Here is a 16,142-nt window from a genome sequence, read left to right as displayed (position 1 = left end):
TGCTTTCAGCTCTGTTACTGCAGGCTCACCCCGGCAGCTGCATGCCCTGCCAGCAGGGATGGTCCTGCTCAGGCACCCCTGAGGGTGGAGGAGGCTTTCCCTGCAGTGAGGGACAGGAGACCTGATGAAGCCTTGCCTTTGCCTTGCTTTGACTGTGCAGGGCAGTGTGTGCTCCCCTTGCCTTCCCTCAGCCGTCCCTTGTGCTCTGGGCTTTGGCAGCTGCCTGCTGGGGTGGGGGAACAAAGCTCAGGGGGTCTGGGGGGGTTTGTACCCCGTGGAACGACGCCCTGCACGAGGCACTGAGCTCCAGAGCCGGCGCTGTGTGGGGCACAGCTCCTGCATCCCTGCCCGGGGGCACAGCTGGGCACAGCTGGACTCTGTGGGCACAGCTGGGCCCAGGGAATGCAGCCACTCCTGCAGTCCAGCATGGCACAACAACATGTGTTGCCTACATTTGTGCTGCTGCTTTTCATCACTGCCAGTGCTGGTGGTCTCCCAGGCTGGGGTCTGAGAACCAGTGCAGCAGGATGTGCCGTGGGGAAAGAGGGAAGAAATTTATAGTGAAAACTGAAATGCTTAAAAAACGTGATTTAATTGCTTACAGAGACCCAGGTGTTCAGGGGTTGGCACTTTGGCAGTGGAGTTTACACACCAAAATTGGTGTGTTAGTAACACTCAAATAACAAATAAAATCTGTGCTGGAATGGGGTTTTAATTTTAGTTTTTGGATATGGTGAGAAGGCACATTAACTTTTCTTTAAAATCTCTGTATTTTGGCATACAGAAGGATGTGATGGGCTGGCAGCCGGTGCCCTGGCGTCCCCGGGCAGGCGGGATGCAGACGTGCAGCTGGCTGCTGCCAGGCTGAGCAGGCCAGGACGAGCTGGCACACGAAACCCTGCAATGGGGAGCCTGCCCTGACACAGCGCAGGAGAAGTGAGAAGGTCTGATGCAAAGAACAGCTGAAGGTAACCTGTAACTTAACTATTGTTCGCGTTATTTACAGGCTGGATGTCCCTTTTTGTGTTTTGATGATTAGAGAGCAACTCTCAAATTTCATAAGAACCCGAACAACGTTATTACAACAATTACTGTGTTACCTCATTCTAAAACGTCTTCACTGCCATATTTAGCAATGTGAACTGCAAGGTTGTGCTACAGCAGATTCATCACCTGGGTAATGCACAGGACTGGCTGTTTCTGCTTTTTAAGCAGAAAAGTGTCACCCAGACCAGAGCTTGCATCACGGGGAGGATTCTGCAGCGTTGGAGCTGCAGATGTGCAGGTGGAGGTGCTTTTGTCAGTCCTGGAAGAGCTGACGTTTCCCCTTTCCTGGTGTGGGTTACTCCAGTCACTGTGTGGTGCCTTCACTCACAGGGAAGGAAGGAGGAAAGTCTCTGACCAAGAGCTGACTTTCAAAGCTCAGTTCTTTTCCCCGTGAGCTCCTCGCTGTGTGCTGATAGGGAGCCTGGAGCTGCAGGCCTCGTCTGGCTGGTGCTGCCTGCAGGCTCAGCTCTGTCCTGGTGCCCCCAGTCCCCCCTGTGCCCTGCTGGCTCTGTGCATGTGCCATCATGTGGGTCAGACCGTGGCTGCTGGACCTGTCTGCCCAGCTCTGCTTCAGGATGCAAATCATTGGTTTGCATTTCTAATTAATTGAAGCACGGCTTGGAGTACTCAGAGCTGGGGAGCCTGGATGGAGGGATGTGGGTAGCTGTGCCAAGGGTCAGGATGTGTCTGTGGAGGGATGTGTGTAGCTGTGGAGTGATGTGTGTAGCTGTGCCAAGGGTCAGGATGTCTCTGAAGAGCAGTTTGTCTCTGGGCACCCAGGAATTACCATGCTGTCCCTCTGAGGTGAGGCAGGAGGCTGCATGTGAGGGTATAAAATACTTCCTTTTTCTGAAACATGAGGAAAATGAAAAATTTGTATAAGCCTCTATGTACACAAATGAGTGATTTCCTACTAAACTCACCTGCTGAGTGCCCTGTAGTTCCCTTTCCAGGAACCCAGTGACCTGCAGAGATGCTTAGGACAAGTGTCAGTACTTTCTGTGTGGAGCTGGCCCATGGGAGCCTGTGACAAGGGTCATTTCTGCAAAAGAGTTCAAAGCCTTGTGCCAGTTGTCAGTTTCTAGGTTGTCTGGAGTTAGGACAAACCATGTAAGGGAATATTTGTCTGTGGGAAGGGAGAGCCCTGCTGCTGCCTGGGATGTGATGGTCTGGAGTGAGCATAGGTGGGATGGGAACGGTGGAATGGTGCTGGTGTTTGCTGTCCTGTCCATGGGCTGGGATGGTGCTGGTGTTTGCTGCCCTGTCCATGGGCTGGGATGGTGCTGGTGTTTGCTGTCCTGTCCTGCACAGATGGAATGGTGCTGGTGTTTGCTGCCCTGTCCATGGGATGGGATGGAATGGTACTGGTGTTTGCTCTCCTGTCCATGGGATGGAATGGTGCTGGTGTTTGCTGTCCTGTCCATGGGATGGAATGGTGCTGGTGTTTGCTGTCCTGTCCATGGGATGGGATGGTGCTGGTGTTTGCTGCCCTGTCCATGGGATGGAATGGTGCTGGTGTTTGCTGTCCTGTCTGTGGGATGGAATGGTGCTGGTGTTTGCTGCCCTGTCCATGGGATGGGATGGTGCTGGTGTTTGCTCTCCTGTCCATGGGATGGGATGGTGCTGGTGTTTGCTGTCCTGTCTGTGGGATGGGATGGTGCTGGTGTTTGCTGTCCTGTCTGTGGGATGGGATGGTGCTGGTGTTTGCTGTCCTGTCTGTGGGATGGGATGGTGCTGGTGTTTGCTGTCCTGTCTGTGGGATGGGATGGTGCTGGTGTTTGCTGTCCTGTCTGTGGGATGGGATGGTGCTGGTGTTTGCTGTCCTGTCCATGGGATGGGATGGTGCTGGTGTTTGCTGCCCTGTCCATGGGATGGGATGGAATGGTGCTGGTGTTTGCTGTCCTGTCCTGCACAGATGGAATGGTGCTGGTGTTTGCTGCCCTGTCCATCTGCTCTGTCAGGGAACAGCGAGGGGTTTGCTCAAGGCAGCACCAGCACATTCCAGGTGGGCTGGGACAGAAACCAGGTTTGGGAAAATGGTGACGGCTGTATTGAATATGCTGGTAAACTTTGCAGCATTCCACAAATCCCTGGGCAGCCCTGCAGGAATGTGGGGAGCCCATGGCAGCTGCTCTGGGCCTCCTGCCAGGGCAGAGCTGCTCTCCAAACACAGCTCTGTTTGATCACGTGCAAAGCTAAACTCTCCTTGGGGTGTTTGTTTGAGCCTTAAAAAACAGAGAGCTAAACTTTGAGCCATTTTAACTGCTGTGGTTTTTATTCCATCTGGAGGCAGTGATCTAAAACTTTGTAGAAAAAAATGTACAAAATCCCAAGTGCTGGTATTTAGGGACTTTTCCCCTAGGTGCACCAAGCAGGTGTTCTGTCCTTGCAGTCACCTTCACTCCTTTGCCACAGAGTTTGGTAGCTTTGGCTCCCTTTTACCTACCTAAGAAGCAACAGCTGAAAAACAGATGATTAAGACTGCTCAGAAACCTTTGTCACACCCTTTATTTAAGGACCAACTCATCCCATTTTGTGGTTACACCCACCCTAACACGGGCTCTCAGCTGTGTGAGCTGCCACTGTGTGTGCACAGCGTTGGATGAGCCTCGGTCACGAGCAGAAATCACAAAGTACAAGAAATTTCTGGTTTTCATCTTGTTGGTTCCTCAGTGCCCGCCTGCTCTGCCGGTGCAGAGCTGGATGTGCTGGCAGTCCCTGGAGCTCTGTGTGAGCTGTGCTTTGGGGAAGGCCCGTGCACAGACCCTCCTCTGCCAGTGTCTGCTCAGGGCCCTCTGTTATTGTCAGGCTGTGTCAGTAGGTTGGGAGGAACATTTCCAGCCTCCTGTATGCTCCTCCAAGAAGTTACTGAAGGGCTGGCTACTTCAGCAGCTGAGAATTTATTATATTTACTTTTCCTAAAGGCGCAAAGTTAATCCTGATAACAGTGCATGTGTGTGTGGGGAGAGCCTTTAATGCCACAGCATTTAATGTAAGAGGTAGACAATGGCTGAGATAACGCTGATTTATAGGCAGATTCAGAACCAATTGAAAGCTGATTGGAGATAGTTCAGTTTCCAGTTAGGAAGGGCGTTCCAGCTGCGGAAGGTGTGTAACATGCCTGGTGGAGGAGATGTAGTGGGTAGAAGTTGCTAAATAAGACATCCATCTCCCTGTGTGGCACAGGCTGGGGAACCCCAGGGGCAGAGATAATTAATGCACAGCAATCTAGAGCAGCTTTGAGAAAATCAAGCTGTATGGAGCAACCTGCTGGGTTGGATTGGGCTGCTGTGAACAATGAAATTCTAAAAATAGCAGTCTGGTGGTGATCAAAGTGTCTGGCACGTGTGAGAGAGAGTAAAGCTGGCAGGAGAGCAGGAAGGGAAGGGGTGGTTTGGGATGAGGGACACTGCAGTCTTGAACTAGTGGGATAAATTCCAGAATCTGGGGTCAGTTTCTGTGCAGGCAGAGTCCCCGTGGGATAGGCAGGGAGAGCGCTGTGAGTGGTCTGGTGAGCTGGGTGGAGGGGAGGCTCTCAGGGCCCCCTGCCCCTGCTCCTGGCCTGGGCTGGCACTGGAAGGGTGAAGGTGCCACCAAGGGGGCATCTCTGGCTGTTCCTTAATGGTGAGGGCAGCGTGGGGCCGAGTCCCACATGGCTCAGGGTGGGGATGCAGCACTGGCTGCTCTGCTCGCCTGGGCAGGAGCCTGTCCTGGGAAAATGGGGTGCTGAGCTGGGGTGCTGCTCTGGAAACTGGGGTGCTGAACTGGGGTGCTGAACTGGGGTACTGCCAGCATTGTCCTGGGAAATTGGGGTGCTGAACTGGGGTACTGAACTGGGGTACTGCCCTGGGAAATTGGGGTACTGAACTGGGGCACTGCCAGCACTGCCCTCCACCAGGTGCTGCTGCTGGGAGCAGAAGGAAGGGTGGTGAAACATTGTGCGTGGCAGCAAAGTAATTACACGTGTGAGAGAGGCGAGGCGGGCTGGGAAGGGACCGAGTCCCTGCCTCTGTTCCTCCCCTTGCCTGCTCTTGGTGTGCAGCCAAGCTGACGCTCAGGGTAGGAATTACTGACATACATGGTCACCAGCTCTGGGGTTCACTCCCAAATAAAGCTGGGTTGCCCTTCAGAGCAGCCAGAGTCAGTAAGCTGCTCAGGTGTTAGCAAGTGAGTTGGTTTAGTTTAAAGGAGAGAGAATTAACCTGTGGATTGTGTTAGGCAGTTTGAGCAAGAGCCTTTTGGCCATTAAGGCTATGCAGTGAGTGTACTTAAAAAATCCATTTTGCTGCATTTATTGAGTGTTAGTATTGCTTGGCAAACACCCTTTTGTGCTCTTCAGCAGAAGTAAACCAAACTGTTTTTCAAGTTCTCTATGCGGATGCAGAGCAGAGTGTGCAGCTGCAGAATCAGGACTCAGTGGGAGATACTCGTGTGTCCAGCTCTGTTTTTGGGTTTGCCTGGGCTGCTCCCTGCAGAGCCCTCACCCTCCTGTAGAAGACCTTCTGCAGGAAGGGCTTGCAGAGGAGCAGGTAGATGAGGGGGTCCATGCAGACGTTGGTGGCTGCCAGCCACAGCGTGCTCTCCTTGGCCACGAACAGCCGGTTCTGCAGCCGGCACTCCATGTGGGCCCTCGTCTGGCTCACGGTGTAGGGCACCCTGCTGAAGTGGAAGGGGGCAAAGCACACGAAGAACACGGTAAAAATGATGAATACTTTCCCCTTGATCCGCTTTTCGCTTCTGTTGCCTTTCTTCTGTGTTTTTACATAGGACTCATATACCTTTCTGGCAATGACTATATAAAATAGCAGCATGAGGATGAGGACAGTCCAGAAGATGAACTGACAGACGTAGTTGACAGCCTCGTGCCATTTCAGCCCGAGGTGGCTCTTCAAGGAGGCACACTTCCTCACGGACTGCGGCGTCGCTGCCTTGTTGGACAGGACCATGTTGGGCAGGGACAGGACGAGGAAGAAGAGCCAGACCAGAGACGCCAGGATCTTTGCTGAGGTCAGGTTTTGCACCCAGAACTTCCCAAAAGGTCTCACAATCTTGAGAAATCTGTCGAAAGCAATGAGCCCCAGCAGCACGATGCTGATGTACATGGTGTCATAGAATATCACGGCTGAGAAGCGGCAGACAAAGGCCTTGAGCTGCCACGGCGCCAGGCCGGAGTCCGTCAGGATCTTCAGGGGCAGCATCAGCGTCATGATGAAATCAGAAACCAAGATGTTTTTCAAGTAGATGATGAAGGTTGATGTGCTTGGGATGTGGAAGAAGGCCCAGCAGGCCAGGCTGTTCAGCAGGAGCCCCAGGAGGAAGATGAGGGTGTAGAGCACGGGGAAGAGCAGGTGGGTGACGGTGGTGTCACGCTGGCACGGTGCAGAGGAGGGAGCTCCACTGGTGTTACCCACAGAACTCGTGTTTGCAGAGCCTCCCATGGCTGGGAACAGACTTGGGGGAGAAGGAGGGAGAGAACACAAAACACACCCTTCTGTAGTAGCATTACACGTTCCTTACTGTGGCAGCAGGTTTGCATGAGTAAACACCAAACCCGAGTGTGGCTTAAGCAGCCCGGCCAATTTCTCTTCTGGTTCATGTAAAATCTAAATCTTTGCTGAAATTTAAATTGTTTGCAGGCTAGCATCCACTGAAGAGTTAAAAGGGTTCACACTTATTTTGGAGGCCTAGGGTAATGTCAGCAGGGTATAAGAGCAGACTGCCTGGAGCACTGCTGGCTTTTCCATGGAAATGTATTTCAGTGCTGAATAGAAATGTTAGAGGTATTCTGAATATCTCTAACATTCAACACTAAAATAGAAATAGTTTAGTGTTGAATATAATATAGAAATAGCAATGTTAGAGCTGTGGTCCAAAAGCCAGCCACTCCTGGGCACGTGACTTCTGGTAATTCTTTCCAAGCACCCACTCTTTCCCTTATCAGCACAGCTTCAGATAGCATTTCCAAGGCCAGCTGCACACAGGTGGCTCCCAGCCCTGAGCGCCCCGCACACCCGAACACTCCGAGTACCTGGGCAAGCCTGCAGCAGCTGTCACGGGGCCCTCTGTGGCTGTCCCCATCTCATCCGCTGCTCCTCTGCCAGCAGAAGCCTCGAGCAAAGTGTTGGGAGTGGGGAAATGTGGAGAAAGATGAGACGTTTTTCTGCTGGTGTGTGGTTTCCTTCCTCATTTCAGTGCCGCCTGAGTTGGTCACATTGCTATTGCTTCTGTCTCTTCCCTTTGCTCTGTGTGAGAAAGCACACCATCTGCTCCTGAGCTGGGATAGGAAAGCTGAGCCTGCCTCTCAGGACAGGCACATTTCTGGGTTTGTGTGTGCATGGGGCAGACAGACCTGCTGCCCCTGGGCTGGGAGGATGAGCAGACACAGAGTCTTTCCTGACAGCTTTCCAGGATAACCCTCTAACGCAGCTCCTGAGTGTTGTTTGTGTGTGAATTCCGTATTCTGGATGGCACCAGTCATTGCCAAAGCATTACAAGGGTCTGCTCAGAGCCTCCTGACAGTGGTGCCTGCCCCCTCTCCTGCCCCTGGTGTCCCTGACACAGGGCCTGGGCTGGCTCTGCCTCTCCCGGGGGTTCCTGGGGTTCAGCCCATGCAGGCAGGGATTGCCCCCTTGTGCAGCTCACAGCCCCTTCTGCCCGGGCAGGGACTGCTGCGTGCATTGCTGGTGTGTGTGTTGGGTTTGGGCTGCAACTGGGTGCATTTCTCTGAGAGCAGAGCTGTCTGTGTGAGCTCATTGCTGCCTGCTGGTGGGGCAGCCTGGCCCCGGGCTCGCTGTGGGCAGTGCTCCTGCTCAGGCCATTCCTGGGGATTGCTCCAAAGGAGCTTGGGCTGCAGCAGTGTCCGGGGTTTGTGCATCAGCACCTGGGGCATTTTGGCTAATGTAGGTGCCGGTGTCAGTGCTAATGGCTGCTGAGAGCAGGCAGCCCTGAGGATGGCTGGGCTTCAGTCACGCTCAGCACTGCCGCCAGTGTGGTGTGTCCTGGCTGTCCCTGCCCTCTGGTCCCCACTGGTGACCATCACAGTCCACTGCAGTGCCCCAGCACTGCTGTCCAAGGCAGTGCCTTCCCTGTTTTGAGCTCCTGATGCTGTTCCCAGCTGTCAGCAGGTACCTGTGCACACCTGGTGGCTCTGGGGGACAGGTGTGTCTGTCTGGACAGGCTCACCTGGCCAGGGAAAGCAGCTCCTGCCTAATTGCCACTCTCTCTGCACGTGTAGGTGCAAAATGTGTGCAGGATGAGCTCTGGGTGGGAGTGGGGCTCGTGGCACTGCCCTCCCTGGGCATTAATGGGGACTGACCTGGCCCAGGGGCTGTGGGCTGCTGGGGGAGCACGCTCTGGGGTGGCACAGTTTGAGGCAGGTGGGTTCATCCCAATGGATTATTAGAAATGCACAGTTTGAGGCAGAGTGGGTTCATCCCAATGGGCTGTAGGAAATGCACAGACCCCAAGGCTGAGGGTGGCAGTAGGTGCAACAAGTGAGCTGCCCTTTAACTTCTTAGGAAATTGGGTTGCACAAGTGCCCTGGCAGGCAGGGACAGGTCCCAGGAAGGATGGACAGGTGATGGCTTTGGCAGGCTGAGCTCCTGTGTGCTAGGGACACACACTGCTCAGCTGGAGCTGTTTGCAGTGGTGAAAAATGAACCACAACTTATTCCAATAGCCCACAATCTATTTCATGGGTAATTGCTGTGATACCTCAAAATGTCATGTACTTGAAAATACTTCCCTGTTTTTTTTTCAAGTTATCCAAGTGCAAAAAGGAAGTGGTTGAGTATTTTTTATAGTGGAAAAAGCTGCCCTTAATCATCAGTAAAGGAGTTACCATGAGCCTGTTTTTCCCCAGGCTCTCAGTAAGATTTAAATCAAGTGTTTGTATGTTTTCTAATATAATGTTCTCTGTGAAAACATTACTTCATTTATTTATGTAGTAAGGGGAAGGATTTGGGGATTTAATTAATATCAAGATAAGCCTAATTAAGAAATAATTTCCTCTGAAATACAACTATTAATTATTGGTCAATGGATTAGGAACTGCAAGCATAGAATGAGATAAGCAAAGTGTTATTCTGTTACCAAAAATCTGCCCAAATGGCTCTCTCTATGTTTCTGTTTGTCTGCCAGTTGCATACAGGGTGACAACTCCCTGTGTTGAAAAATGACATCTACTGTGCATTTTATCTGCATTTCTCAGGTCTTGTGTTGTCATGAACTTTACTCTGGCCCAAGTTTAGCTATTTCTGCAACATCTTTACAGTTCATGGTATCATCTGTAGCATTTCATGATTCTGTTTTAAGTTTTTCCTCGCAGTTCCACCTTTCAGTTCTGGCAGCCGTGGAGGTTGGGGTCTGACAGCCGAGGAGCTCTGGTTTTGGCAAGGGTGGAGGCTGGGGGGACTCCTCTGGTGTTTATTTAAGCTTTCTCTTTTTGCAGCAGTGGTGGTGGTCCCAGGGTGCTCGTGCTTCATCTGCAGGGCTGTTTCTGAGGAGGTCGGTGGAGATCTGGATGCTCCTCGTGGGTCTGTGCTCCTGCCACCCCCAGTGAAGGCGTGTGAAGGGGAGAGGAGCCCTGGGACCTAGAGCGGCGTCTCGTCAGAGTCATCCCCCTTAGTCTGTGCCCCTGACACTGCCCTGTGCTTGCACAGCATGTCCAGCAGGGATTTCCTGAAGGACTTGCACAGGAAAAAGTAAATGAAGGGATCCAGGCAGGCATTGAGGGACGTCAGCCACAGCGTGGTCTCCTTCATGTAGAACAGGGCGTTCCGAGCAGAGCAGTCAAACACATCTCTCGTTTGGCTCAAGGTGTAGGGGATTCTGGTGAAGTGGAATGGCACAAAGCAAACAAAGAACACAGCAATTATTATGAAAACCTTGAGATTGACAGTCTTTTTAGACCCCTTCCCTGTGCATCGAGTCCTTTTGTAGGATTTGTACAGTTCCTTGCTGATGAGGATGTAACATACCACTATGACTGCTAAGTTAACCCAGAAGATGAGCTGACAAATGTAGTTCACAATTTCATGCCAGACTAAGCCAAAGTCCGATTTCAGGAGAGCACACTTCCTTACGTTCTTGGGTGTTTTCTTCTTATTATTTAAAATCATGTTGGGTAGCGAGAGAGCAAACATGGACAGCCAGATGGCTGTGGACAGGACCTTGGCGGCCAGGAGGCTCCGTGGAGTGGAGGTTCTGAAAGGTGAGGTGGCTTTCTGATAGCGATCAATCGTTATCAGGCCCAGGAACAGGATGCTGATGTACATGGTGAAGTAAAACACCACCTGGGTGACCTGGCACACAAACCCTCGCAGGACCCAGGACACCAGCTTGGCATCGCTGAGGATTTTAAAGGGAAAAGTCAGGATCATGAGGAAGTCAGAAATCACAGTGTTCTTGAGGAAGATAATGAAATTGGATTTACTGGGTACTTTAAAGAAGACCCACATTGCCAGGCCGTTCATGGTGATCCCCACCAGGAACAGAAATGTGTAGAGTAAAGGGAAGATGACTTGGCTGATCCTGCTGTCGCTGGTGCAGTTGCTGTCATTCCTGGAGGAGCTGAACTGGGTTATGGCTTTCATTTGCATTGTGGTATCTCTTCTCCCTGGAGAAACAAACAGGAAAGAAAAAAGAAGAAATTGAGAGTTTTATCTGTTATGAGGCTTCAGCCTTTTCAGTCAGCTTTGAATTGTTGTGTTGTGAACAAGTGCACCCAGCTGGGCCAGGGCAGGGCTCAGGTGTGTGGTGATGCAGCTGGTTCTGTGTCTGGGCTCTGCCTGTGGGAAACAGGCACTCAGGGAATTGATGTGCTCTCAGCTGATGCCCAGAGCCCTGACAGAGTTGTATTTCTTCCTAGAAAGTAGGGAAAAGGCTTTTGCTTTGAAGATGAAGCAGGTTGGCGTGCCGAGCCCCGTGCTGTGGGAGCAGCCCTGGCAGAGTGGGCACATGGACCCCGGGGCCAGGGCGGGCACCAGGAGGAGCTGGGTGCTCTGGGCACAGGCTGCTCTCAGCCAGGGGCCCTTGGACAGGGCAGGAGGGCTCCGGGGAGCCCCTCGGAGCAGGCAGAGGCAGCAGGAGCAGCTGAGCATCCCCGGCCTGAGGCTCAGACCTTGCTCTGGCTCCAAACTGCTTTCTTAGCCAGTGACAGCTGTGGATTCCAGATGATGCACTAGCAGCTTCTGCTTCTGTTTTCTGTAGAAAAGAGGGAGAAATGAAATTTTAAGAAATAATTAGCAGATTGCTTCCTGCCTTTGACTGACTCCCAGAGGCACTATTTGTAAAGGGAGCGGGGATTTGTCAGATTGTGCAACTTCTCTGAGCACAGAGCTGCGTTCCTGTCTGCCCCTTTTGGGCTTGTGAGTCCTTAGTGTTATTTCTGTACACAGCCTTGTTTCTCAAAACTTTTAAAGTCCTTGAAAAAAGTACTGATTTGTTACTTTGGGGATGGTTATTATTGAAGGAAATATTTCTTCCTTATGCGACTTGTAGAGCAGTGCTTCAGGTTTTAAGCTGCATACAGTAAGTCAATGTTATATGATATTTACATGTAATTGAAAGACTAAATATAAACAGTTACAATGAAACAAACTACACATATTTCAATTTCTTTGGGGTGTACAAGACACCACTTTAGGAGCTGCGTCTTTTTTTTCAATGGATTTGTATGTAGTAAGTGTCACGGTTTGTAAACATCTGTCTTCTGTTTACTGATGTGCCGCAGAGTGTTGATCCGGGGCACGGTTTGAATGGGGGTTGCGCAGTCCCGCAGGATGTGCGGTCCCTGGGCGCTGTTTGGTCTCTGGGGAATGTTCGGTTCCGCAGGATGAGCAGTGCCCGGGGGATGTTCTGTCCCCGGTGGATGTTTGGTGCCTGGAGGATGTGTGGTCCCGGGGCTGTGTTTGGGCTGCCTGGAGGATGTGTGGTCCCGGGGCTGTGCGGTGCCCGGAGGATGTGCGGTCCCTGGGGGCTGTGCAATCCCGGGACTGTGCTCTGGGTCCCGGGGCTGTGCGGTCCCTGGGGCTGTGCGGTTCCGGGGCTGTTCTGTCCCCGGGGCTGTGCTCGGTGCCCGGAGGCTGTGCGGTGCCCGGGGCTGTTCTGTCCCTGGGGGCTGTGCGGTGCCGGGCCCGTGCTCAGAGAGCCGGGGCTGTTCAGTGCCCGGGGCTGTGCGGTTCCGGGGCTGTGCTCGGTCCCCGGGGCCGTGCTCGGGGTGCCGGGGCTGTGCTCGGTCCCTGGGGCTGTGCGGTCCCCGGGGCTGTGCTCGGTCCCCGGGGCTGTGCTCGGTCCCCGGGGCCGTGCTCGGGGTGCCGGGGCTGTGCGGTCCCGGGGCTGTGCGGTCCCCGCAGGCTGTGCGGTGCCCGGGGAATGTTCTGTCTCTGGGGGCTGTGCTCGGTGCCCGGGGCTGTGCTCGGTGCCCGGGGCTGTGCTTGGTGCCCGGGGCCGTGCTCGGTGCCCGGGGCCGTGCTCGGTGCCCGGGGCCGTGCTCGGTGCCCGGGGCCGTGCTCTGTCCCCGGGGCCGTGCTCGGTCCCCGGGGCTGTTCTGTCCCCGGGGCTGTGCGGTTCCGGGGCCGTGCTCGGTGCCCGGGGCCGTGCTGTGGTGCCGGGGCTGTTCTGTGCCCGGGGCCGTGCTCGGTGCCCGGGGCCGTGCTCGGTGCCCGGGGCCGTGCTGTGGTGCCGGGGCTGAGGCCGCTCCCGCTCCCGCCGTGTCAGCCCGGGGCCGCCGTGCCCGCGGCTCGGGACCGTCCCGGGGCAGCCCCGCGGCACCGGAGCCCCCTCAGCCCCCTCAGCCCCCGCTGCCCCCGCGGGTCGGGGTGCCCGGTTCGGCTCTGGGGCACCGCGGGGCAGCGCAGGCAGGGCTGGATGGAAATCCTGCCAAATCTCAGCTGCAGCGCTCTGTAAAGGCGTCCTTTGGTGCGGGGAGAGGCACAAACGCGTTTGAGTTTGTGAAGCTTTATGCTTGAATGTTCAGTTCCTTGATTTTTAAGTTAAAAAAGGATTAGGCTCCCGTATGGCATATTTTTGGCTTTTACTTTGTAAAGGAGGAATGGAAACCCTTCAGATGCAAATCCTCATCTTGTGATACCCACAAACTGCCCCAGTTGCTGTTCCCCCTCCTGGTTTTTGTCCCTAGTTTGGGTCTGCATAGTTCAGGTTTGTGGTTCCATTTCATAGGGGGCAGGAGAGTATTTCTCAGTAATAATATTTTAGTAGGTTTACAGACACCTGGCAGCAGTAGCATTTAATCAGAAACACCAGGAAAAGGAAATAGGAAATATAGAACTACACAAATGTCTGACGTCTATGTTAATTTCTTCTGCTTACAAGCTAAAGTTCAGTAACACAACAAAAATAACAAGTTTTGTTAAGGTAAATCTACAATAACAAGTCAAAATAGGGTCTAGTAATAATATAGTGTAGTAAATAATTTGTTGAAGATATGATAAACAGAACTTGTTTGGAAGCACCTTTTTTTGTCAAGTGGAGTTAGAAATTCCTGAAAACTGTTAATAAAATGTATGTATACATTTTGAAACAGCTATATTTAAGGCAGTAACATTACATCCTTGTTGGTCTCCTTTCCAAAAGCCCAACCCCACTGTGTGTTCACAGGAACATTTTCAGCTCCTTTCTGGCCTGCCGAAAGACCAGCTGTTTCTCTCAGTGCGTTTGAAGCAATAATAAATAAATTACAATTCACAGATGCTCACGTTTGGAGACTCACCCTCTGTGGGTTGCTGTGCTCTGGTCTCCTCTGCAGTGTCTCTGAGTGTGTGTCAGTGAGGGAGGCGTGTGTTTGCTTTCGTGTGTCTGGAACAGTTACTTATCTTCCGTAAACTTCCTCTTTTAAAATAATTCCTTCACTTTTTTTTTAAAGATTCTATCTCCTGGCCACTCCTTCAGTCTTGCTTCTGGTGCAAGGGCTGTCCCAGAGTGGAACGCTCCCTGGAGTTGTGTCTTGGCTGTGGCAGTGGCTGTCGGAGCAGAGGGTTAACATCAGGCACGGTCCTTGTAATTAATTACCCTGCTAATGACCTGTCCTCCTGCCTGCGGTGTCAGGATGTGGAGCCCCAGGCAGGGGCTGGCAGTGACAGGGGGTCCCAGGGCTGCAGGAGGTGTTTTAACTTCAATTCATGGATTCTTTCCAGTAATGAGGAAGTCTTCCCAGTTGGGCCAATTAGGGAAATTTGTCCCTGTGATACAAAACCTTATGCTGGAGACAAATATTCCTTGGAATATATTGGGTGTGAAATTTGCATTCCCCACTAACACTATTTTTCTCCCTCAAGAAAACCACTTCTCATATTGGTGTTCCTGGCCTGGGACAGTTCTTGCCCTTTTGTCTAATCATTAATATCAAAATCTCTATTTACTGATTTCCAGATCCTGTCTGTTAAGTCACCTTATTGCCAAATGTAGCTTTTAATTTGGATATATTTTCTCATTTCTCCTTAACGAATTCCCTGTGTCCCACTGCATCTCACAGGTCAGGACACTGGAGGAGGTGGCAGTGCTGGGGGGGGAGTTCTGTGCCCTGTAGGGACACCTGATGTCCCAGCAAGAGGCTGGGGAGGAGGGTCTTGGGCCTTACCCAGCTGCTCACAATTTCAGTCCTAGAAACGTCCAAGAACTGGTTGGGAAATTCAAGACTTTGTTTGCAGGAAAACTTGAACAAACTAGGTGTATCAGCCTTGTTATCTGGTAGATGTTGCTTACCAAAATGAGTTTGAAAATGTGTATGAAGTGCTAACCCAGGCAGGATTCTGGAAATGTGTGTGAAATGTTAACCCAGCAGGATTTTGAAAACATGTATGAAATGTTAACCCAGCAGGATTTTGGAAACATGTATGAAATGTTAACCCAGCAGGATTTTGGAAACATGTATGAAATGTTAACCCAGCAGGATTTTGTCATGCCAGCAGCGTTCCTGCCGTGTGCATTTGCAGGCAGCTCTGGTTTGGGTCCCAGCAGTGCACGTTCCAGGTGCAGCAGATGATGATGCACAGCAACAGCCAAAGCCCAGCCTGCTGTGGGCCCAGGGCTCTGCTGCATTTCTGGAGAGCCCTCAGCTCCCAGCTCCGGGATGCTGGGCAGGGCCCCGAGTGCCAGGGCAGCGCTGCTGGGCGCGTGCAGGGGCAGCAGCACTGTGCAGGTGAGCTCTGCAGAGCTCCTCCCTCCTGTTCGTCCTGTGCCTGCCTCTGCATCCTGCTCACTTTCATCCCTGCTGTGAAAATGTACAGAGTACTCTGAGTTACTGCGGTAAATCACTCTGTGCAGTGTCTCAGAAGGGAGGGAGGAGCAGCAGCATCGCTGTCAGACTGTCAGGAACAGTTTGGTACTGGCAGTTGTTGTTTGGTACCAGGAATTGGTGTTTGGCACCAGCAGTTGTTGTTTGGTATCAGCAGTTTTGCTGTTTCAGACTGAGCAGCTCAGGACAATCCTTTCCTGTTTGAGTCTGGAAATGAGGGAAGGTTCCGCATTAGGTCCTTGCCTCCTGTTATTAAATGTGTAATTTATAGATTACGGATTTTGTCTACGTAGATTTTTGAAAAATCTGGTTTTTAAAAGCAGTAAGAGTTTTTATTGGGGGAATGGTTTTAAACTGGCAGAGACTGGGTTTACATTGGATGCGAGGGAGAAAATGTTCCCTGGCAGGGTGGGCAGGCCCTGGCACAGCTGTGGCTGCCCCTGGATCCCTGGCAGTGCCCCAGGCCAGGCTGGGCACTGGAGCTGGGAGCCCCTGGGACAGGGGGAGGTGTCCCTGCCATGGGATGGGACTGGATGGGATTTGGGATTTAAGTTCCTCCCAAGCCAAAGCAGTCTGTGATTCTCTGGAGTGAGGGGCATCCTCGGCAGGGCAGAGCAGCTGAGAGGAAGCAGTTTTGTAAGAGCACAAAGGGGAACTTCTAAATGCAGCCAAACGAGTTTCACTCTAGAACAGAGAGAACATAACTTGCACTGCGGTGAGTCAACTGCTCTTTCTTCAGCTGTTACATAACCCCGAATCATGCCCCAGATCCCACGTTACACTGTATGGGATCTCCGAAGTGAAATCCTTTAATGCCAGTTGATTTTGTGGCTGGTCTCCC

The 16,142-nt window shown here is 52.3% G+C and overlaps 2 protein-coding genes across 2 annotated transcripts; both read right to left on the bottom strand.

Moving 5' to 3' along the window:
* Positions 1 to 4,815: 4,815 nt before the first annotated feature.
* On the bottom strand, positions 4,816 to 8,610 carry P2RY13 (purinergic receptor P2Y13). The gene is made up of 2 exons (XM_063167490.1): positions 7,076 to 8,610; positions 4,816 to 6,498 (listed from the first exon to the last, which is right to left on the bottom strand). Exons 1-2 carry the CDS (start codon positions 7,123 to 7,125, stop codon positions 5,454 to 5,456), a joined length of 1,095 nt encoding a protein of 364 aa, XP_063023560.1. The 5' UTR covers positions 7,126 to 8,610; the 3' UTR covers positions 4,816 to 5,453.
* A 332-nt stretch (positions 8,611 to 8,942) lies between these two features.
* P2RY12 (purinergic receptor P2Y12) lies at positions 8,943 to 13,885 on the bottom strand. The gene is made up of 2 exons (XM_063167492.1): positions 13,778 to 13,885; positions 8,943 to 10,663 (listed from the first exon to the last, which is right to left on the bottom strand). The coding sequence occupies exon 2, from the start codon at positions 10,644 to 10,646 to the stop codon at positions 9,639 to 9,641; it is 1,008 nt and encodes a 335-aa protein (XP_063023562.1). The 5' UTR covers positions 10,647 to 10,663; positions 13,778 to 13,885; the 3' UTR covers positions 8,943 to 9,638.
* Positions 13,886 to 16,142: the final 2,257 nt, after the last annotated feature.

This window comes from Melospiza melodia, chromosome 12, assembly GCF_035770615.1.
Source record: "Melospiza melodia melodia isolate bMelMel2 chromosome 12, bMelMel2.pri, whole genome shotgun sequence".
NCBI lineage: Eukaryota > Metazoa > Chordata > Aves > Passeriformes > Passerellidae > Melospiza > Melospiza melodia.
The sequence above is the reverse complement of the archived record's forward strand: the minus strand, read 5'-3'. Positions and strand labels throughout refer to the sequence as shown.

What these genes read in the sequence shown, in the direction of transcription:
- P2RY13 (XM_063167490.1), bottom strand. Translation starts at nt 7,125, where the DNA reads ATGGGGACAGCCACAGAGGGCCCCGTGACAGCTGCTGCAGGCTTGCCC. An exon ending in GCTGCTGCAGGCTTGCCCAG is followed by an intron (nt 6,499 to 7,075) that starts GTACTCGGAGTG and finishes TTCTCCCCCAAG; the next exon opens with TCTGTTCCCAGCCATGGGAG.
- P2RY12 (XM_063167492.1), bottom strand. Translation starts at nt 10,646, where the DNA reads ATGCAAATGAAAGCCATAACCCAGTTCAGCTCCTCCAGGAATGACAGC.